Source organism: Galleria mellonella, unplaced genomic scaffold (assembly GCF_026898425.1).
Source record: "Galleria mellonella isolate WM207_F2 unplaced genomic scaffold, CSIRO_AGI_GalMel_v1 utg132, whole genome shotgun sequence".
Taxonomy (NCBI): domain Eukaryota; kingdom Metazoa; phylum Arthropoda; class Insecta; order Lepidoptera; family Pyralidae; genus Galleria; species Galleria mellonella.
The window spans coordinates 3,534,563-3,559,844 of NW_026441989.1; the positions used below are offsets into that span (position 1 = coordinate 3,534,563).

The 25,282-nt window shown below is 31.1% G+C and overlaps 1 protein-coding gene across 7 annotated transcripts in view; it reads right to left on the reverse strand.

Annotated features, from left to right (window-relative positions):
- LOC113518220 (agrin-like) overlaps positions 1 to 25,282 on the reverse strand; it is an 81,716-nt gene that overhangs the window by 8,874 nt on the left and 47,560 nt on the right. For 4 of the 7 annotated variants that reach the window (XR_008253741.1, XM_052902471.1, XM_052902477.1 and 1 more), the window contains exons 11-25: positions 19,392 to 19,631; positions 18,611 to 18,916; positions 18,338 to 18,490; positions 16,920 to 17,201; positions 16,357 to 16,503; positions 12,744 to 12,877; positions 11,618 to 11,918; positions 8,923 to 9,090; positions 7,720 to 8,083; positions 7,374 to 7,586; positions 6,672 to 7,066; positions 6,106 to 6,352; positions 5,141 to 5,305; positions 2,732 to 2,928; positions 1,444 to 1,630 (exon numbers count right to left, since the gene is read on the reverse strand). Coding sequence is in view for 6 of the 7 variants with exons in the window: in XM_052902471.1 (XP_052758431.1) it covers positions 1,444 to 1,630; positions 2,732 to 2,928; positions 5,141 to 5,305; positions 6,106 to 6,352; positions 6,672 to 7,066; positions 7,374 to 7,586; positions 7,720 to 8,083; positions 8,923 to 9,090; positions 11,618 to 11,918; positions 12,744 to 12,877; positions 16,357 to 16,503; positions 16,920 to 17,201; positions 18,338 to 18,490; positions 18,611 to 18,916; positions 19,392 to 19,631 (3,499 nt within the window). In the remaining variant the exon portion in view is untranslated. The remainder of the gene's footprint in view (positions 1 to 1,443; positions 1,631 to 2,731; positions 2,929 to 5,140; positions 5,306 to 6,105; positions 6,353 to 6,671; positions 7,067 to 7,373; positions 7,587 to 7,719; positions 8,084 to 8,922; positions 9,091 to 11,617; positions 11,919 to 12,743; positions 12,878 to 16,356; positions 16,504 to 16,919; positions 17,202 to 18,337; positions 18,491 to 18,610; positions 18,917 to 19,391; positions 19,632 to 25,282) is intronic. The other 3 variants (XM_052902487.1, XM_052902482.1, XM_052902492.1) reach the window with 3 other exon arrangements.

Below are 25,282 nucleotides of genomic sequence, written 5' to 3' on the forward strand. Positions count from 1 at the left end.
AAAACAATCGTTAAATACATTAATAAATAGCCACCGCAAAATGTAGCCAGCCCAGAAATAGGTTACCCGTCTCCTACCCGACTAGCTTTTAATTTGTCAGTAAAACAATTAAGTCACGAATTACGAGTGGCACGAACCACTGAATGTACTGAATGTTACGAATTAAAAGTTAATAATATATTTTACGCTATTAATTATACTTTATATTTATGTAAATAGTGGTCAAAGTAGAAAGGAGTTAAGTTAGTGAATAAAGCGTGATGGTAACACAAAAAAATTAGAAATATGCGTTTTCTTTTTAACCAACTTTATAAAAGTGAAGGTTTTTATTTAATTAATCTGCATGTTTATTATGGGATACCTTGGCCAAATGTAAACCTTTTTCCAATTGTTAAGAGTAACATGCCCCTAGTTTGGTCCTTTAATAGATTTGTCATGATTGAAGTCTGTCATTTATAATAATATATATAAGCTTTTACTACTTGTAAGTATTGGATTAATATTAAATATTACTTAATATGTAGATAATTCTTTCGTAACTAATTAATGTACTTTTAGAAATATATATGTTGTATATACGACTACATTTAGTCAACATAACCCTTATTTGAAAACGTCAAAGGTTAATAAAACCCTCCAACCACTTTAGTAAGTTCTAGGTATTGAAGCAGTTTGTTACTTTTATTCGAGGTAAATTTTTAATTTGTGTGAAAATGAGGAACACACTAAGTATGTTTCTTGGAGGTTTTACACTTTTATAAATATTTAATATACTTCGATTATTACAATACACATTGAGTTTAGGTATCTGAACATTAATGACTTAACAATTCACTGCCTAGATACCTTGTGCTAATTCAATACAGGTTCAATGTAGGTCAACCACTGTTTACGTATTCTGAATGTATTGAATGATTACATTTATTTCTAATAATGTTGAAATAGTACAAAACAAACTCGCTGTCTGCATTTATCTGTTTCTCCACCCGATTACTTCTTTTAAACTACGTAACGCTTGTGATACGGGCTTCACTATTATGTAATTTATTTACGAAAGGATAACACTTTATGTTATTTTAGATAAATTCTATGTTTTATAATTAAGTAGCCAAACATTTATCTTTATGGCTTACAGTGACTAAATCCTAAGAGATACATCAAAATAAGGCACTGTACGAACACAATTACTAAAGCGGGGCATGTTACGATTATATTACTATTTATTATAAAGTATAATATTTGAAAATATGACTGTATTTTGATTAAATAAAAACATACTTAAATAATATATCTATTGATTATTGTTTCATAACTAATTAAAATCTGAAACTAATACTAGAATTTTATACTGTATTAAAAAAGTTGAAACCGCTCGGTACATCATCATTGGTACATATTACAAATGAAATGGCTCTAAAACAATTTACACTAACTGACACTTACCTTCGATTTCCTTTACTCCTATACGAATAATAATTGTTTCCGTCGAACGTAATCGGCGTTCTGTCATTGAGCATTGCTACGTTAAGCTGAATCTCACAGTTCCTGCCCTCGTAGCCCTCTGGGCATATACATTTGTATTCATTTAAGAGCGGTATACATGATCCATTGTTCTTGCAGGGGGTTAAACCTAATTAAATTTTATTTTCATTAATTACAAAGTTAGAAATTGTACATTTAGTCTATATTCTTAAGTCGAAAGTATTCACAATTATCTAAAGTAATTACGAGCCTGTATCATTGCGAAATATAGATGTAATTAATTTTAATACTAATGGTAGGACAATTAATTAAACATTTTTTATATTTGCAGTCCTTTTTTGAATATCTAATTAGATAATCTAAGACGACCCTTTGTGAATATACTCATATTTCTTTATGATTCGTCATAAACCTCTGAATGGTGAAGAATAACACCTGAGTCTTCAAGAATGGCAAGGCATAAGGGGTATCATGGGCGAAACAGTACACTCTGTTATGTCCATGGTACTGCTCATGTCTATAGGCGACTGTTACCACAGTCAGCTTGTTTGCCATTCTAAGTTGTATAAAACAAAAAAACAACAGAGATATAACTTCTAAAATGTTTGCACGCTACTGGAATTTTATTACGTATACTTTAGTTAAAATATCAGTGTGTGCTCACTTCTGTAAACCCAGATGGTGGTAGTCACTAGCCCTACGATAACTACTAATATCTTTTAATTTCAATTCAGGACAATTTTAGCTGTATTGTATATGCATCGAGGGATTTTTTTTTAAATAGAATTAAAACGTATAATAACAACATAAAAATTAAGTAAAGAAATCATGATCACAAATAACAATTTCAATGTTCTGTCTACTATATTAGAACGACATGATAATGTGTTATAATGATAACTTTCCAAAAATATACTCACTCTATTTTATTAGACACATACACATTCTCTGGATATTAATTACATACATTCACTACTTCGGGGGTCAAATTAACAAGAAATGTGTCAGAGAAATTAATATTTCACACTGGGTCAACACTTAAAACAAAGTTTAATTCATAAAGTTTTAATGTAAAGTCCAATTACTATAGTATACAAATAATATACATTAAAACTTTGTGAGACCTAAAATAAAATTATACATATAACTTACCATATCTGGTAGAGAATGCCATATGGCATTAATCTCGCCATTTGTACAAAATTTTATTGTGCAATAAAGAATAAATAAATAAATAAATATAACTTACCATCTCCACAGGGCGGCCCAGTGTATTTTGTAACACCACTAGTGGCGCAAGGCAGCCTATCTTCTTCCTGCATAATTGCACATTTAGCAGTCTCGCCACTATACAAAGATAATGGTATACCATTTACGAAGACCTGTTGCACTGCTCCTATGAAACTGCTGGTCACACCTGACATTTTGTGGGGGCGGATGTATGCCCTGGAAAAACAGGAAAGCGTGAGTCGGGACAAATTAATGAACAATGTTTTCATTAATGAGGTATCTATTGATATATACATTTATCTGTTGATCTATTTATATTTGTATTATCACTGTTACTTCGCAATCTATACTAATATTTAAAAGACGAAAGACAAAGAAAGCTATATTATTAGCGAGTTATATAGATTTTAGTTCCAGCATAGAATAGGCCGCCCCTTCCTTTCCCGTGGCTGTTGCAAGAGGTCACTAAGAGAGGGCGAGAAATGGGCAGCAATGGACAGTTAAAAGCTAATATAATAATGATGATGAATATAGACTTTCGAAAATTATATATTATTTTCGAAAATTCTATCTATCCGTGCGTAGCCGGGCCGGATCGTTATTTTTTTAATAAATATAATAATGTATACATGTAAAATTTTGTCGCAGAATTTAATACACCCTTTTTGAAGAACCCTATACTATAGTCTCTAGATTAAACCTCGGTAGTAGGAGCTCATTCCACAGCTTGAGCTTTGGTGGGAGAAAATTTTTCTGGAACCGTACTATACCTACGTGACCATTTAGAATCAAGCGTGTGAGGATGAATTCCCACACTGGCGGGCAGTGCTATGATAAAAGATGGCATCATTTCAATAATTATGATGAACTTAGTTTTATTATAATATTTTCCTAGTATGTTAAATTATTATTTTTTACAAAATATTTTTTACCGAATAAAAAATGTACTAATATGATATTAATTGAATTCTATTCAAAATATTAATTAAATTAAAATAAAGATCATGATGACTTGGCTTGGTAAAATAACTGTAATTTAAAACTTATAATCATTGTTCTAATAAATGTTGGTACGAATAAAAGAAATAAACATATATGTGTTATCATTGCACGTGTATTAGTTTTGGGATCGGATCAGTATATCTTTTACTTCCACATATTCCTATTAGCTATCATGTTTGGGCTCACTGCTCTATATTTTACATAAAATTTATCCATTTTTTCTTCAGTTTACTCCTCACTTTATATAATACATCGACGTTCATATCTAAAAAATTACTTTAAAACGTGACTTTCATTCCTCCAATTTATATGTCCAAAACAAGATAATTTCTCATACATACTCAAGTTTAAATCAAAATAACTTCAATCGGGCTTCTAAATTCCAAAGAATATCTTATGTTACTAATAAAACTATGTCTGTAGTATATGAGATATTTAAGAAAAAAATATATAATTTTTTCTTAAATATATATTTATTGATATATCGCATACTTCATTAAATGCGCAATAAATTTGAGAACGAAATGAAGTACTTAAGTGGTAAGTATCAAAATAAAAGTAGTGTAGTGTGTTACTCCACAACCTACACTAAATCAATTCATGATTATATTATTGTGATGCGAAATACAACAGCAATAGTGGTCTCCCACTGTTATCGTTGTATCGTCTATTGATAAAATTATTATCATATTGTTGCTGTCCTATACCACTCCTATTCACACATTCCTTGCATTTGGATGGATTGATTGGATGTATCATTTGGATTTGTCATACTATCTAGTAGGGAGTCATTCTACACTCGTTTCTACAATCTACGTATTCTATAATCGCCACTCAAAAGTTTTTCTTCTCTTATATCTTCTTTAAACATTATATTTGGCCCATCACCACCTCCGTTTAATGTTCTTTCTATATCAAGTTGTATCGGCGACTTTAGCTCTTCTGCAGATATCCTCATTTCAGATTCTATCACGCACTAAATATACATAGCTTGCTGAGAAATTCAAAACTAGTTTATAAAGTCTATATTGTAATTCCATGTTTCGGTAACGTAAATTATCACTGACAATACATATTAGTTAAAGATTTTCATCTTCAAACTTTATGATAATTTGAAAGCTAATCTGTGGCATAGTATCCAGAACACTACGTAAATATCAACTGAACTCTTAATTGACATCAGTTATTTGCATTTATAAACTTAACTACTGAACCGATTTTTATAACATTTCTATGGAATTAATCTGCAAGTATATCCTTTCAGATAAAAAAGCAACCAAATTGAGAACCTCCTATATATATATATATATATATATATATATATATATATATATATATATATATATATATATATACGCGTAATGTTTTCTAATAATATGAATATTATTATTATATATATGTTAAAATATACATGTAAAATACTCACGGCAGAGATCCAATAAATAGTGGTAATGTAAGTTCCAGGTGCGTTAGTGGTGAAGGTGAATGTCCTTTTTGTGTAGGATGATGATCTAGTTGTAAGCTGCCATGACGACCTGCGCGGGCCACGCGAGCACGATGCCACCGGCCTTTGATTATTGGTACAGGAGATCTGATAGAATAAGTGATATTTTTTATTTCTCTTCACAAAAGCAATACTTAATAGCTTAAAATGTTTATTTGATTACAATTATTTTGTTCAATTCCGCTACCATTAGTATGTACGTAACTACCGATACTTGAAGATTGGCTACCACAATTACGAAAGTTCCAAAAGCACCTATATTAGCCATGAATCTTCGACTGCAACTTTGTTCGCGTGGTAATGGTAGAGTAATAGTGATGGTCAATCTTCGAGTATTGGCAGTCGCACACATACTAATAGTAGCGGAATTAATCAAAATAATTCTAATCAAATAACTAGTAATATGAGTTTCCGCAAGATTCAAAAAAGTACTTAATAGCTTAAAATTAAATACCATTAAATTTGTGCAACTGTTGTCGTAAGATTGGTGTCTATTGGTTTACGTTTAGATAAAATATATGTTACAGGTTACATTTGATCTATCGCCAATAGGCAAACTACCATCCTTGCAAGAAAAAACATGAAAAATGCTGCGTGAATTTTAACAGACAAAATCATAATTCCTTTATAATAATAAAAACTAAAAGAAAAATTACTTAAATATAATTCTGGCGCGGAATATTTTTCATTTGATTCGCCAATAACGAAAAATTCATCGCATCAATCACACAACTTATTAATCATAAATATTAATATTTTTCTAGTTCTAATTATATAAATAATAAAATATTTCTACACTATATCTCGCTCTTTCAAATTACTTTAGAATTTAAAAAGAACCTTTCTTTTTAATAAACATTATTTCGTAAATGAGACCGTTTACTTACGTGATATTAGCAATCCCGCTTCCCAAGTTGTACCTAAACTGTAGGTATCCATTAACTAAGTTAATCGCTATGAAATCTCCTTTGGCTTTATTAGACTGGCCTGTGTAGAGGAGCATCCCGGAGAAGCGATTCGTTAAAAACCAGATTTCGATGCGGAACGCCTTTCCTAACCCCTCGAGTGGTGGTAATTCGATGTAGCTCGTTCCGTTAAATTGAGGGGACCACGTCTCTTGTACTACGTTTACATCTGTAAGCAAATAAAAAGAATCAAATTAAGTGGGAGACCGAAGCAATTTTTCAAGACGGAAGTTAATCTTCGGGAGTCATTACCGAGTAGCGTAACAAAATTGTATTGGAATAAATGTAAATATAAATATTCTACAATAAAATCTCGTATTTATAAACACATCATCAGATGATTATGACATAGAAACCTAGTATAATATTACAAAAAACAGAAAACTAAATTTGTTATTAGTCTTTCAGATTAATATTATTCTTTTTTAACATTATTAATATCGTATTATTATAAAGATATTACTTAAGATCTATATGAACTGACTCACCGTTATTACAAGTATTTCCATTGGAACCAATTTCACCGCCAAACAAACACCGACACACATATCCTCCCTCTGATCCAATGTCACACAATAGCCCCTCATCATATCCACAGGGATTCGACTCGCATGGATCTAATCTCTCGTCACAATTGCCTCCTTGAAATCCGATAGGGCAGATACAAGTGTATTCGGTCGCCGACCCATCAACTATACTACACGTGGCGCCATTCTTGCATGGAACACTCATACACGGATTCGATTGGCACTCCCTGACATTTTCTATGGAAACTACTAATGAGTCTGGACGGCCCAATTTCTTTGTTACTTGATGACGTATTATCCTCAAATACTTCACGCACCCAATAAATCCGCTTCGAGTGCCAATATTATCGAAAACCCTGGACCAAGAAATGATGTAAAGGATTGATTATTAGACTTCGAGTAATACACAAATATTGGTATATTACCAAATACAACAATAATAAAAGTTGAGATTTATTTACAATACAACGACACAAAAAATAGATCAGTTTAATTCATTTATTTATGTTCGTTCCACATACTTTACACAATAGGTAGAGATTTTAATTTGACAATTCATCTAATAAAATGTATAATATAATAGAGCTCAAAGGTTAAATTTATAAGTAATCATAAATTTAACTTCACTATTCTAAAACAATAATCTGTAGTTCTAGTCATTACCTTGAATAATTAGTAGGCACGCTACCAACATAAGCATCTTCCGCTAAATCTAAGGCTTTCAGATGTCCCGTAGACTGGCCTGCTACGTCTTCCATATCATCGACGGATAAAATACCATCACGGTGATATCTTTTTGCGGATACTTTATGATACTCGTTCAATGTTATTTTTTCGAGAGACGTCAGAACTATTACTCCATTACCAAGATTATACCTAAATAAAACAATTATAATTATTTTGAAGTCTAAAGTAGGGAGGAATTCTGATTAAAAAGAGACGATGTCAAACTGAAATGTAAATTAATATTTTTGTAAATATAATGGGAAATTTTGAAACCTGTACTCACCTAAATTCTAAATATCCATTGACCAGAGCAAGAGAAACAAAATCACCAGTACCATCGTATTTCTGTTGATTATACAATATGATTCCATTTTCCGAGAAAGTTTTGAACTCTATGTCGATGTTCAACTTATGGTAAGCTTTCAAAGGTTTCAAACGTATATATGATGAACCGTCAAAGAAAGGAGTCTCAATATATGATCCTAGGAGTCCATCTTTTATGAGAGATTCACAGTTGAGTCCTGTATATGGACCAGAACATACGCATGTGTATGTGGAGCCAGGTAGATCGATGCACGTGCCAAGATTGTAACAAGGCTCGGATAAACATGCGCTATATTCCTCGGTAGTTTCTTGCGTTGCTTGCTCTGTTAAACAAAATATTATGCGTAACCAATAATTGTAAAGCAGAACAACATACACCTGTTGATAAGTTATGTAAAAACTAAAATGAGAAAATTATTTTAATTATTACAACTTGCTCATATTCGTACATAACTCTGATACAACGTAAACTACAATTGCTTACTTTTACCGTATACTCAAAAAATCGTCAGTGGGTATCTATTCCCTAAATTTACTTACTTACACTCTTTGTAAATATATATTATGGATGAACTAAAAAGAGATTAATGGTAGAGAAAAACATAATATAACGACCTCAAATTTTAATTTTTCTTATGCTACATAATTATGTAGGACAAGTGATAAAAACATGATAAGAGCAGAACATTGAACATTATGTAAAAGTAACCATTCTATATACAAGTATACCTACAGAATATAACTATAAGAAACCTTAAATATACTTTTTGTGTAGTTTTTTATAGAGGTTCTTATGTGGCTTCTATTGTTACTGCTGTAAAGACAAATACTGTCAAGGTACTATTCTTTTAAATAAGTTAAAATGTAGTAACGCAATGTAAAATTATAACATCTTAATATAGGTATATAATTATACATACAGTATCTAATATTTACAGATATTAAATTTCTCGCTTAGCTGGTAAGAATTATTAATTTTTATACCCATATAGGATGCGTGCTTTAAAGTGTTTATAGATTACACGGCCCATAATAATCCTACTTATTACCATATCAAACCAAAAAATAGATTGAACAATATAAAGTGTGAGCCAAAGCGAGGTATTCGTAGAGGTATCTACAAATGTTAAATTTTGTAATGTAATAACCCATCACTACTTACCCACACAAGCTTTCCTGTGCACCGTGGGCGCATACCCAGGTCTACACACACAACCTCCATGCGCGCATTGTGCTCCAGGTAATGCAGCACAGTCATTATCATCAGCGCATAAATCACCCAGTAAAGCGCCCACTGCGCCAACAGTAGCCGTTGTTGCTGTTTGGGAACCTATTTATATTAAAAGTTACTATTATAAGTAAATCAATAAAAGCCTAATAAATAAAACAATTATATTACATCTAAATGACTATATTCACCATACTGTAAGTGTATCAGAGATGAGTATCTACCTAAAATACACAACTCATTATGACCCTACTTAGCTTAAATAAATGTAAAATTATTCATCATTATTATAAAGAAAGATCGAGACGAACATGTCTGATGCCTTGTTCCTTCTTGCCTGTGGTAGCGTAAACAAAATTGCGGAACCAATTATTATATATCTGCTTTCAAACCGCTAACACTCTTTATAAAATAATTGAATTTACTTTAATCAAGGTATTTGATTAAATGATTATAATTCAAGATAGAACACTAAAAGGGCACCATTCGACTACTTATTGATGTTGAATTGAACGTAGCACTCAACTTGTCCAATAAATGGATTGTTCGTGCACAATGTCAATGACAGAGCAAAGACAATCTAGTAGCGTAGTGTAATAGTGTAGTGTTAATACAGTTTTATACAGTTTGTTATTGATTTTATTGTTAATAAAGTAAATATTAAAGTAACATTGTAAAATTTACTACCACTTTTTTATTTATTTAATACTAGCTGTATCTTGCAGCTTCAGCCGCGTAACAAAATGCGTTCAGCAGTTTTTGCATGAAAGAAGAACATTTGCATGAATTAATTACTGCAAACTTTTCTATTTATAATATCAATAATAATAATTTTAATACTTCTGAGTTTATGAAATAGTTAATCAACATAACTTTATTATTATATTTTCTTTTTTAATTTATTTTATTTTATATTAGAATAATAAATAAGCTGACAATCTACGTGATAGAAAATGCTAACTATCGCCTGTAAAAATAAACAGTATCATTGATATAACAGAGTATACTGTATCATCCACGATACCCTTCATGCATTGCCATTCCTGAGGACTATAGTGTTATACCTCAATACCCTGTAATTTCATTAGCATGAATGGGACAGAGATACTCACGACTTTTATACAAAGTCTCCATATTATTTTACATAATCAACGTTCATTATACTCGTATATAAATAATAATTAGATAAAATGTTACAGATATGTGTAAATAAAATATATAAGCTAAATGTTATGTAGAGAAAATATATTAAATAAACATGATACGTGACGATCATGCAATTACGCGACAACCAATCGATGTCGAAAACTTCTGGTGATTTATGTTACGAACTTTCTTTGGTGCTTATAACTTTGAGATGGGACTCATGAGGAAGACAAAAGTTCTCATAATAACGTTAATTTGTTACACGTTAATTATAATTACTCATAAAGGGAATTGATGCTTATTTATTTTTAAATTTAGTAAACAATGTGAGAATAAAATGGCTTTGTTACTTAAAATTCAGAAACTTCGCAAACAAAGCGCTGCATAAAATGTAAACTTAACGATTCAATATTGACACGTCAATTCCGTAGGATGAGAGAGCAAATAGTCCGCTCACCCGTTCTGCAATTTATATTTGCATACATCACGTTTAGATTTTTTCATTTAAATTAATTCATATAAGTATAAAGCGCTGTAACAAATAGTAGAAAGAAGACAGGTAAAGATATTCCACTGATATTATATTTTTCGTCTTAAATGTATTGATATCTTTATTTATGAATAATATTATCATCATCATGATTATCTCAGCCATTAACTATTTACTGCTGAAGATAGCCTTCCCCCATAAGAGGGGCGGAGGGGCGATAGTTACTACACTTGACATTTGTTTTATAAACGCAAAAAAAATCAATAAAAAATAAAAAATATTCTGTATTACAGTAACATAATCTATAAAAAAAAACGTCCTTATTGACAAAACTAATTATCAGTAGTGCATTTAAATAAAATAGATGAAATGTAAAATCGTTGTTATGTAAACATGACTGTCATAGTCAACGTTGTCGAACTATTATTACCGTTACAAATCAACCATCATTATGTAGGAAAATATTGATACTGATAACACATTGAAATATTATTCAGGGACGGGCCACGTCATTTACATCAGGGGTGGGCAACAATTCTATCGCGATAAAAATTTTTGTCGCTCCAAAAGTACCGGGAAAATTTTAATGTGTTTGAAATTTGAACGCAACATGAATAAATAAAAAAAAAAAAATATTTTGACCAGCTCTAAAATTAAACCGGTATTTTTAATAGTTGAATCTTTGATATAGCTGTTATTGATTTAGTTTAAAATAATATATATGTTTATTTGTTTATGTATTAATAGTTGTAGCACTTCAGCTGCCCGCTAACGAAATGCTTTCCTATTGTACTGGGTTGACTGTCCACCCTTGCTCACAATATTTATAAATACATTATTTTATATGTAACTTACAAGAGCAATAAAGAATATATAAAATATTAATCTAAAAGTTAATAGATTTTTACTATAAAAAGTAGATATTAAAGCATAAAAGTTGCCTACCCCTGATATAGATAATCAATACTAACAAAAACCTACATAAAAACTTACCTTTAAATTTCTGCCCAGACATCACACTATCGAAATCACTTGGCGTTTCTTTTCTCGTCCAGTCATATTTGTTATAATATTTGTCAGGATTTAATAAATGCCTAGTCGATTTGGAAGCGGCCCCATCGTCTTGTTGGGTGAACTGTATAGGTGACGAAGGTCTCGGGGGGCCGGCGGTGCCAGCTATTTCGCTCAACTTACAGGGGCCAAAGGCTTGAACTACTATATCTTCTTGCGTGCGACACGCTTGCAACTTGAGGTGGCACTCTGATTCATAAGTTTTACTATCACTGCCGCAAACCTGTGAGTTTTCTTATATTTTATTTTCAATACTTCCCACTGTTACTTTCTAAACATTTGAGCATTATTAGCTAAAGAAAATACAGTAAAAAGTAACCAATTCTTTACACCAACTTTATTGGTAGGTGGTATGTTTATTATTTTGACAATTTTCGCTATTTTAAGATTAAGATTTTGCTGCGCAAAAAATAGCAGTTTCAATCATGACAAAATTATTACGGGACCAAGAAAGGAGTAAACCCTGACAAATAAAATTATCAAGATCGGTTCAGAATTGGGGATGAGATCGCATTATCGCGTATCTTACGCACAAAAAAATATAGGAGAATTGAAAACATTCTCCTTTTAGCAGTTTTCAAAATAAATACTGTATCATAGTATTAAAGGATCAAATACACAACTATTTTACTGAAAATTGTAACTAAATAGAAAACATTTTCATCTGGATTAAACATAAATTGTTATTGTTTAAAAGTATATAAATATTTATGCTATTTTTACCAGATATTTAATTAGAATTAATTTGTTTAACATATAAATATATTTATAAAATATATATTTATTTAGTTTTACGTACTAATGGTATCAGAATTATGCAAAAAAATTTAAATCAACTCTAGTGACTAGACTTCCGCAACTTATTTCAGTAAAACATTTACCGAAGCTGAAAAACTAATAAATACATATGACGACTGATTAAACGGAATTAACTTGTAACAGGTAGGAAAGTATAAAAATATATTACATGATTTAAAATACAGTAAGATATCATATATATGTCATACTATTATGTTACATTGAGATCAGTTTTTATATATAAACTTACCAGCATATTTGTGTCACTGTCGGGACAAGGTGCGGCTGCACATTCGCAGAGAGCACCACCGGTACGCTCTGTACACACGGCGCCGAAGTAACAGGACAGCTCCGTACACGATGATACCACACCGCCAGTTTCAGCTGTCCAATCAAAAACTATTATACATCTTGTAGTTTGTTACATCTATCTTCACACCAAGTTACTTGTGGAATAAGCACAGGGAAAGTAGTGCCAAAGGCTTCTATTCTTACATTTTTATATTATATCTCACGCATGTTTACTGGTTGATCATGCATAGATAGATATAGAAAAATACGATTTTGTTTATTTTCCTTAGAGCTTGGGAGCTCTAAAAAAAGACCTTAAAATTTTATTATTATAATTACAGTACTCTTGTGTAATTGGCTGAATGTATATGAAAATATATCATTTTAATAAAATATCAAATATTTTGAGAACATTTAAAATAGCACCTTGTTTATCTAAAAATTTTAATATAATTTTTTGGAAGAAACAATAAAGAGTATCTAATATTGATTAATTAATTTAATAAATAGGAAAATAGTCAATTTGGAAATTCTCAAACCGATTTAAAACTCTCGTATGTGCTTCAATACTAAACCACAATCTTCTGATTCTCCATTGAAATTGGAATTAATTAAGTTGTGTGGAGGATTAAGGAGCGTAATATTCTCTATGTTGATTATCTTATGAGGTGTATCATGTTTCTGTAGAGGAATAATATATACGACTTATTATATTATTTAGTCACAGATATGAAGCAAAAGACATTAAGTCAACATGGAAGCTAATGGGGATCCCTGTGATCTTCACTTAAGTAACTAAATAAATACGAGTATGTTTATTATTATTTAACAATGTATTATATATTACTCTATTTTTAAAACCACTAAATAAATATATGCCTATTTGTTAAGTGATAATGGTAGTCTGTTCATGTTTACAGTATATCACCCATCTTTAAAGAAACCTGTTTACTCTTATTATGAAAAGCTTTAAGCTGTTCTCTTGGGAATATGTTGAATATAATGCTGAATCCATAAACCATCACAAAAGTCGACAATAATAGACTTAAATACCTTGTACTTATTGATTCCCTGTAGATTTTGTAATCCTTATCCATTACAGAGCTCACTGTCAATCCACATTTCATTGATAATCTTATTTTTTATGTAATTAAATTTTTAAAAAAACATCATTTAACTAAACTTTTGTTTTATTATTAATAATGGTATTAATTGATATCTTTATTATCATTTAACTTAAATTATTCCGAGAGAAAGGAAACACTATGACGCAAAGCATTGGACGCCTCCTGGAGAAGACTTCCGGATGAAGTCGAAACAATTTTCGGAAACGACAAACATAGTAAGTTTATAAAATTCCGGTTGTGTATGTACACATACATCTTTATTATTCTTAGCAATATCATAAATGAAAAAAATATTATTTTTTATTTCCTCTTGGTAGCCTTACCAATCGTCATAGAATTTAGCATAATCTGTACATAATATTCTAATAGATAAGCTAGCAGATTATTTTATATCCCTATCATAAGGAAGACTTCGCGAGTATAGCTACCATTCGTAACAACAACAATATTGTAATATGTACAAATAATGTATTAATATATTTACATTATTGTCATTGTAAGTATAGTAATTATAATAACTGTTTGTATGTATAATTAAGTTTATTATTGTAATCTTTTGGAGGAAACAATAAAGAGTATCTATCTATCTATATGTTAGTAATAATGCTAATACAATGTCAATACTAATATAAATATTAGATTAGTCTCCTGAAATCTGTATGTTAAAGCTACCAGATTAATGAATATTCTTTTCCACTTAACAACCAACATGTAGCACTAATTCTTACTTTGTACACTTTAATATAAACACATTTCCCGTAAGGCAGTTAATACAAAACCACAAACTTTTACTTAAACAATCCTTATAGCCCCTCACATCCTTCTCATCTATACTAAATAAAGTTGTAAACTTCTAAACTTTGCTCAGTAAGAATTTCCTTTATATGCACACGTAAGACTTCCTCTAGCCACACCCTAAAAGCTAAGCCGCTCTGTACTCTACGGCTGCAATGTTTAAATATTCATTTCTTTTACGAAATATAAGAAAAGCTATAGAGGTATAAAGTATACTAGCTGCCGAATAATTTTCACACGATATCGTCTATTAAAAATTTTGTAAACAACAGCCTTCAGTCTATATTTTTCCAGTTTTTTTAAACTACATAAACCAAAAATTACCTTATACATGTTTCCAAAATTAATCCAATTATATATATATATATATATATATATATATATATATATATATATATATATATATATATATATATATATATATATATTGGATTATAGTAATATGGGATGGTATTAACTTTTTAAATAAAAGTTAATGTACTATGAACAAAATACTGAATAGATGGCATATCAAATGCTGAACTGAGCATAAAATTGGACACCGTAGCGAATGCTAAACGAACAAATTAATAAATGAACAGATTTGTAAGAGGATGAATTAATGAAGAGATAAAGACTTGAAAAAGTGGATCCTTGTCAATGGTTGCACGAACTCTTATTCTTTTATCTTATACTTTTTCCTCCAGCAGAATATTAGAGCTGTAGTAATTTATTTGGCTGCAAGATACATGCTGAGTCAGACATCTGTTATAACTTACATAGATACCTACTGTAATAATGTTTTTCCTTTTGTATCTCATTCTACTTATACCTACCTAACTAATTTTAAAAGACGTACCGTAATATTTGTAATTATTATATATCTAAATCTATTACTTCTTTCTTTGATGGCAGTGATGGCTGGCTCATCCGTCATACTCGTGAACGGGTGCTGCTTGTAGGGACTGGTCTGCTCTAATCACTATGACTGATTTCCTCTTATTAATTGTTTAACCAGTTGGTTATGTATTCAATATTTTTTCTTTTTGAGTATTTAATTGAATTAGTGCTAATTGGTGGTTTGTATTCACACAATTAAACTTAAAAATGTAAAGTAATAATAAAATTATTTAAAAGAGCAACACGCAAGTTTCTTGCTCGTTCTTCTTGTGATGAGACAGCTTTCCGAACGAGCGGTAGATTAAAAAAAATGTAATGACTTTTCAAAAGTGCTTCAATGTAAGTTTATTTGAATAAATGATTTCTATTCTATTCTATTCTATTCTTTTTACATTTGTTTTGCTATATTTATTTATATTGTTAAATATAAATTAATATGCTATCCGGACTTACACTATACAAGTATGGATGTCAGGTACGTATTCCAAGCGTATTATATTTTAGGTGGTTTAAATTTGTTTCTGGTTACGTAACCCTATTTTTTATTGTCTGCTAATTATCTAATGAAAATTCTACTTTTTGTCATTTCAATAATGTGCATATTGGAGAATGTCTCATTGTCCATATTAATTGAAATCAAATTAATCACAAGCACAGTTAGAATTTAACAATCATTACTAAAAAAAGGTATGTTATGAACAAACACCTATTTTAATGTACTGAAACTTTGTTCGACAATATAGTACAATAAAGAATAAAAAGTATACTTACGGTCAGAACATCCATTAGGACCAAGCCTTCGTCGATGATCAGCGCACACAGTACACTTCTGTCCTTGGACTCCATTTCGACAAACGCAACGCCCTGTCATCTGTTCACAGTCTTCTCTTACGGATCCAAATGCGGAACATCCACAAGCTAAAATAAAAATAAGTAAAAAAATATCAGATATTTTTATTTCCATCGAGAAATACAAATAACTAATATTTAAGCATTATTTGGTCACTTTTTTCAAATGACTTTAAAAGGAAGACATTCTCTAGTTTAGTGTTATTATTCATTCAAGCTTTGTGTTTCCTGCATTTGTTACTAATTTTATTCTCATTAAAATCTGATCATTTTTGTAGAATAAAATCTTGATTTATTCGATCAGCAAGATCATCAAAATCAAGAACTAGCTACTACTATAACATTTAGTTATACAATGGTAGTATTTTTCCTTTTTTTATTGAGAGGATACCATAATCTGATATTTTATAGCTATAGGACTTACTATTTTTAGTGGAGAAAATTAATAAAATATTAAAATATTAACTAATTGTGATAATACTTACGAATACATCCAGTATGGCCGGATCCGATCCGAGGCAGTCCCCAGTAACCAGGCTCACAGCGATCACATTTCAACCCTCCGACACCAGGGCGGCAGGAACACTGGCCATTTTCATCACATCGGTCTGACACCGATCCGAGTCTGTTACACCCACAAGTAGAACTCGTGATTGGACAACCCTCTTCATTAGGACCCGTAGCTGTTGTTGATCCGTCGGTACAACAACCGTATGCACTTTCAGAACAGTGTTGCACTTTTTTCTCTTCCATTAACTTCGTGTCATCTACGATAAGGAAAAGTAAAATACTATGAATTTGTTGCGATCGTTTTACATTTTCATAAACACGAACGAAGTTACCAGCGAACCGAGAAATGGTAGCTATTTTGCTCAGAAAATAAGCATAGCTATCTAGAGAGGGTAATACCTACTGCCACCATTATTTTGAATTTGAATTTAATGTCCTGGGCACACTGCCTCGATGTTGCGCGTTAGGAGATTACTACAGAGTATGTTATTTTTTTAACAATATCATTTTGCAAATTATATGAAATTTATTAGCTATTAAAAATTTAGTTGGCACAATTTTACGGCACTTTTAATAATAGCATAAAGTTATTTTGCAAACACATCAATACCTATATCCAACTGATAAGAGATTCCATTTCCAAATACGTTTACGTGGTCGCACTTATAAAGAAGAGAGTGATACAACAAATATAAAAATAGAGGCTACTTCCCTATGGCTTAAAAATAGCATTATGTATTTACTACTTCTACGTTAGTATCTTGTCTATTTACATAGGTTAAGCTTTTATTTCTATTTCTTTGTTTTTATTGAAAGGACATTGTTAGGAGCATTGCTCTTTAAATAAAAGCATCTATTATGGCGAAAAATTAAAGTTTGTATATGACAAACAAAAATATGTTTTACATATAAAAAATATCTATGCATTAAATTGCATGTTTCGGTTCAATTTATTTTCGAAATTCCAGTTAGAAGTCGTAGGTCTGCATGAAAGTTCATTGTACCGCCGGTGAAAATAATACAATTTTCATAGCCTGTTCTATTTTTTTCATGTAATAATTAAATAATATATGCTATGTATATTTGTCATATTTTTGTACAGTTTTATCATCTTCATATTTTTAGTTTCCTATCACTTAATTTAGATTTCTCGTATATTCTGCCTTAAGGAATATCCTAAACTAACTGCTTTCGTTGATTAACTGCAGCATATTTGATATTATCTTTTCTAACGAGCCCTGCATTGAATTATGTTTCTCTAATTTATTTTAATAAAAACTATACTACAAATACTACAATAGATTTTTATAATCATAAGTCACAGCATACTAATATAAACAATCCTAAGTTTAACGACAACATATATAATCACACTATATACTTTAATACCTACTTTTGGGACAACATCTAGCTGCAGTCAATGTAATGTGGCAGTAACTTCCCATTGGACAATCCTGTCGATGAGGCCCATTTCCACAGTCAATTTCTAGACCAGTTGTTGAGTCCACCATTGCTTTATTGTTACCGCAAGGCCTTACTTCCATACCTGTGGTTTAAACGTTCCATTTCAGGGACCGCTCATTTCACATTTATTACTTTTAACTGTAAAACTTCACCAACTAAACTACAATGTAAAATGTTAGTAAACATGCAGAGGACAACAAACCTTTACAAAGTTCCAGTGGGCGCAAACGGAGTTCGAGCTGCTTTTGACATCCCTCTTTTCGCATGGCGCATAAGCTTGAATATAATCTAAAATCTGAGGCGCATACAGGGAAATATTCAACTTCGTGCGGACATTCAAAGAGGCAGGAACACCGAGGATATCCGTCACCGCCGATCTCACAACTCGCGCCAAAGTCGCAACGTATATCGCGGCACGCCAGCGGGTTCGCTGTACCGCCAAGTTCCGTCGCTCCCAATGAATCCGTCGACCCTTCCTCAGCCTCAGTAGTGGTCATCGCGGTCGTAGCTATCCACCCCCACCCAAATATTTGCGTGTTAGTCGAGCGATAAAGCGGAAAGTTAGTTAATTGATCAGGGATGGGTCGCTTTATTGGAATTACTGCTAACAACAGGGTTGATGTCGGTCCGACGGTAAATATTTTGACTGGCACCCACCCAAAAGTATGGTTACATGGTGATAAAAACAAGTATTTTAAAGTTTGTACAAAAAGTTTTTTGTACTCCTAAACTACATGTATTCCGCAACTTTATCTCCGTGAATTAGGATATAAGTTGCTTTATTAATACAAGATATGCATCTGCACACTACATTTCGTTCAAATGCGTTCAGCCGTTTAGTAAATGCTTTTAGTTAGTTATTTAATACCACAAACTACAGTTAGTATTAATAGTTATATATAAATGTGATATTTATAATATTAGTAGGATTAGTAGGCTTCTACTGCAATTAAATAACAATAAGTATAGAAATTAACACATACTCATTGCGATAGGTGGAACAACAGCAAGTCGATCTTTGCAATCTCCATAAAATATGACATGGAGTGAAGCTGGAGGTGGTAATTTGCAGGCAGTCTTTTGTAATTCACACTCATTGGGATACGTCTGCATGGTGCTTCCACAAACTGGCTCTTGGGCAGCGCCAGTACAGTCAGTGGGGCATATACACTCTCCGGCTGCACAACGAGCTCCGAAGGAACACTGCACCCCTTCGCAAAGCGCTGTTAAAAAATGCATTTTTAAGTTTCATATGATCCAATTCCAACACAAAAAAACGTTATTTAATTTATAAATAGACGTATTACAATATGCTATTAAAGCGTTTTGGATATATTTCTCTTTTTACTGTATTCTTTATGGGAGAGAGATGTGACATATATGTATCTATATACGTATGTTTTCTTAATTCAAAATAAAGTAATAGAATAGCCTAATAGTTGAAAATGATGTCTAATTCTTTAAAATCTTTGTGGACCAATTCCATTCGTCTATCTGTTTGTTTATCCATCTGTCAAATTAATTTATTTCAACAACTATTTATCAATATTTTTTACACAATCCACCGTTCTATTTTTCTTAGTTTGATCCTTTGATTTATTTTATTATTTAGTACAGGAAATGTCTACAAGGTGGACTTTAATGCTAAAAGCATTTCCTCTCAGTCAACCTTAGTGAAATGATAAAAAATTCAATTTAGCTTCAAGAAAATAAAAATTTTGAAGTAAATTTTCAGAAGTGTATACAAACACAGAAAAAAAATTGTCATGCCAAAATAATGTTAGAAAAATAAAATTTTGTTTATGTATATAATAAATTATTTGTAAATCATAATTTCTCACGCAGCAAAGTTGAGAAAATAATGACCAAAATTTATTCGTTTTACCTACTTAGTGGCATAGTCATAAATAACAGTATACGAGTTTTATTTCGTCTACGTTAGCAAGGTTACGACTTCGTAAGCACCCGGCTAAAGTTTGCCAAGAAACGAATGGCTGAACAGATAATGTCATTTTGTCCAACAATTGCGAGCTTCCCATAGCACTTTCTCATTCTGCCGTCAGGGAAAATTAGGCTTCTCGGTCCCGCAATGAGGAACGAGGGAAGACACTCGTGCAAATTTAATAACGATTGTTTACCACCTCTCCGCGAAATGAAAGTCTTGCAAAAGCGGTCGATTAATATAAAACGGGAAGCGGAAAGTCAAGATAATATTCAGTAACTTTAAATATGTCTGCGTTTGGAAAATTACGCCGACTGTACACGGTACATGACTTTATATATAGAAACGTTCATCATGTGAATACCAGAAGGAGACTTAATACAGGAGTCATCTGTTTAGGTACATATCTACCAGTTTGTCGTATTGCTGCTGTAAATGACTGTTTCAGTTTGGAATTATAATTCGTGATATTATATATGATTATGAAATTACAGGGTATGGAGGCATAATATAACGGTCCTCAGAAATGACACCGCATGAGAGTACCATAGTTATTGCCGTATATCTATAGTACTATTAGTACCAAAGGAAGACTTTGTACAAAAGTCGATTGCTTGGGTACCTCTGTCCCATTCGTGTTTCTACCGTGAAGCAGTTGTGTTTTATGGCTGTGTTTCAGTTTGAAGCGTGGGATATGGCGTGAAATTACTGGGTACAGAGGAATAACACCTGAGTCCTCAGGAATGGCAACGCATGGGGGGTATCATGGGCGAAACAGTATACTCTGTTATGTCTATGGTACTGCTCATGTCTATAGGTGATGGTTACCACTTTCCATCAGGTGGGCCGTCAGCTTATTTGCCATTCTAAGTTGTATAAAAAAATAGTAAGTTAAAAAGTACATTTATATATTCACATTACTGTACGTATTATATCTTTAAATGTATTATAAAAAACGAACAGGGTTTCGTGTCTCCGGTCAAACTGTTTATAATGACTCTTCACTTTCCAGAGGTTACCTAGAAGAGATCGCTCTTGGCGATAAAACCGCCTAATTTTCTCAGTATAACTTTTTCATGTAATTGTATTATTTTTTTAATAAGTTTATTAATGTAATATTTTGGGAAAAACAATAAAAAGTATCTACCTATCTATCTATTCATGTCTATAGAAGACGGTTGCTACTTTTTATCACATCAAAATTTTATAATTCTCAATATACGTGTGATAAATGATGTATAAATGTGATAAATGACAAAACTAACCTTAATTCTATTGATATTCACTTTTACTTTAAACACATAGATTATTTACTGTTCTTTCTAAAAAGTATATTACCTACTCTACAAGTACAAGCAAATAAATGCAAAGATAAAAATACAAAAAAGATCACACCGAGAAAACAATGGGCAGACTTATCACTAAAAGCTACCTTTTTAATAATAAATTATAATTTAAATAAATAATTTTTATTTTGGAAAATTTTCTTTGATTGAAGAGAAAAAAATATCTTTAAAAATTATTTATGATTTTATTCGTAAACGAAACTATACCTGTGGGAAATGCTCGTAAAGTTGGGACATTGCGAACAATTTTTCTGTATAAAACGGTGACATTAAGTACACTCAAACTAAAAAGTGATCAAATATAGATACGGACGTTTTTCGTTTTCCAATATAATATCGTAGCTATTATTCTTTAACATAACGAACCTGTTAAAAGAAATAATAAAGAAGAATTAAAATACTAAATGTGTATTGTTGAACAGTAAAAAATTTCAATACGAATGAACAGAAAAGTTTCTTGCTTAATTAGTACAAAGAAATTTAATTAATTATGAAGACGGCCAATTCGAAAGTTTAGGCAAAGCAGCACTCGACAAACTGGTAGCAACTGTAAATGAGCGAATGAATATTCGATAACCGTAACATTCATCAATAAAACATAATACTAGTTAATTATATATTTTGCATATATTTTTATTAAGTTCAAAATAATCATTTTGGTCTTTTTTTTGTATTTATTCGCAAAATGTAATGAATAAGTAAAAAGATAATATAATAAAGTAGTTAAATATAATTAAGAGTACTGAATTAACGTTATATATGTTTAATTACCCTTTACTCGTTCGCATAATTTTTTAATGCATCATAAGTAAGGTACATCTGTGAAAATTTTGTATTTAATTCTGCAACTAAATTGTAGTATTATTTTAATAACAGTAATAGAAAGGAATACAGCTAAGTATCTCTATCAGACTATTCTCGTATAATCATGTTAATCGTGAACATATATGTAATGTTTTACTTTGTCTGTAAAGAAAAGGTATTTTTTTTTAAATTAACTTAAGATCACAGATATACCACCACAGGTAAACAAAGCTGTATAAAATATTTCATATAGATCTGCTTTTTAAATATACTAACGCGTGCGTAATGCCCCTGATATTGCAGGCGTTCATAGGCTACGGTAACCGCTTACCATTAGATGGGCCGTAAGGATTGTTTGCCACCTCATTGGTAAAAAAATGTAATAAAACTAAATACTTATATTTATTTGCTTATATATCATGTCAGTGCTATTTTATTATTATAAAAAAGGGAACCCTAACTTTCATTTGGCATTCAATCTTTTCAATAATCCTTATAACGGTTTTTGAAAAAAATTAAACCGAAATTATATAAGGTATATAAAGCAGCTATACAGTTTAACCACGAAGTAACCCTAAGATGCACATCACAAAGCCGATTAACTTAATCTGACTTTGTTTCGGATATACGCCAACTATGGAGCAGTTTAATCCTCTATTGATCGGTAATCCTAAGCTGAATTCAAGTATACATAGATAAATGAATATCTATTATATCTAGCCAATACTACAATGAACGCTTTCATTATTTAGAATGCTCAGTCAATATCAAGAGATTACAATAGATGAACCAGTATCCCACGACTTTACCTCCACATCCCCCCCCCCCCGCAGGGAGAAGTCGATGTTCAGCAGTTAACAACAACGTAGACAATATACTATGTAAAAATTCAATATTATACAGTAGATGAAGTAATCATGAGACTATAAATATCTTCTTGTCTTATAAAAACAAAATATAGTATTTGAACTTTGATTATTATAAAAAATAAAGTCTACACTACAGTAAACAGAAATCATGGATATACAAGTATAGTAATTAATTTAAAACAGTAACTAATGACACTTTCAATTTTCATCCATAATTTTAATCCATAAAATATTTTACATAATTTCTCCCCAAAGGAATTTTTGTATTTTCCTATTAGAATTCACTGAAAAGATATTTTATTATCCGATTCTATAACACCGCTCTTGGTATTATTATATATAAATAGAAGATAAGGAACAATTTTGAGCTGTCCGCCTCCAGACTCCTATCTGTTCTCTTCATTTCCTTTGCTTTACCTCCTACGAAAAATTTTTAACATAATCTAAAAATAACTTTCCCATAAATCAAAATTAAAATGATTTTAATGACTTAAAAGTTAAAAACAATTTACTTGTTATAGTATATAAGTATTTTAACTTATAAACTGTGATAAAATAACACAATACTTTCTCCGTTAATTTTAATTCTATTTTAATTTGTTACGAGAATAAAATTGCTCATTTCATAATATTTTATGAATAACAATCTTAACGAATTTTCTTTACCAAAGGTCGGCCCTTTTTCACAGGATTAACCTATATCCTTCCAGAGGCCGGGTTAAGGTGTACTTAATAATTGTTTTGGGTCAATTAGCTGGTATTAAAAAATGATATTACCTTTAGCAATTTTATTTTAATCTGATGAACATTGGAAAATTATATTTTCATATGTTCATAACTATTATTAACCTTTTTTATTAATTTATTACCTAATTAAATGTAAGACATACCAGAGGGAGATTTTATACAAAAGTCGATTGCTTAGGTACCTCTGTCCCATTCGTGTTTCAACTGTGAAACAGTTGTGTTCGCATAGCTGTGTTTCGATTTGAAGAGTGGGATATGGCGTGAATTTACTAGATACAGAGGAATAACACCTAAGTCTAAATTACCTTATTATCTTTTTCAATTAAATGTTTATGAAATAATTATAATATTTATGTTATTATTAGCTTTTGGCCCGCTACTTCGTACACGTGTATTTAGAAAATAGGCAACCAATGAAATAAATCACTTCTACATTGTATATCAAGATAAAACATACGCCGGATTTTAATTTAGACCTTTAGGCAAACAACTGTGGAAACTGCATCTAATTTAGTGTAGTAATATTTGCGTGATGCCGGAACAAACATACAGACAAACATTTCTAATAACGTTTTAGCACCTTGGTCTTATCATCATCTTGTTGTTTTTTTTATATTATTAAGTATAAATAAGATCCCCAAACACAACTACCGAAATCAAATGAGTAAAAATAAGAATACACAGATATCAATGGTTACTCCGCTTACGCTATCGGTATACGCTGGCGGAACACTAGTAAGAGATGGTAGCTGAAGCTCAAGCATGTCAGTTAGTCCATAGTGACAAATTCATCAATAATTAATCACAGTGGTATCCAGAAACCGGATGAAGGTTAATCTTATTACTCTATATGCTGGAGCTGTTAAACTGTATTACTAATAATCCCTTTCCCCCTCACTTTAAAACGATAGGTATGATGGAAATGCTACCACTATTTATTTGAATTAAAGAAATGTATGGAGATAAAGTTAGGTAGAAAGAACAGTGAGTCTTAGGACAAAGAATTCATCGTATTCAGCAAATTTACAAATTAGAAATCTCATGTAATATTCAAACAGCTGACTGAGAGCACTAAGATTGAAGAAAATCCTTCTACTATGTACTCGTATATAGCTTCCAAAAGGTTTATGTGTATGTATGGCCAGCATCAGTCATTTGAAACATCA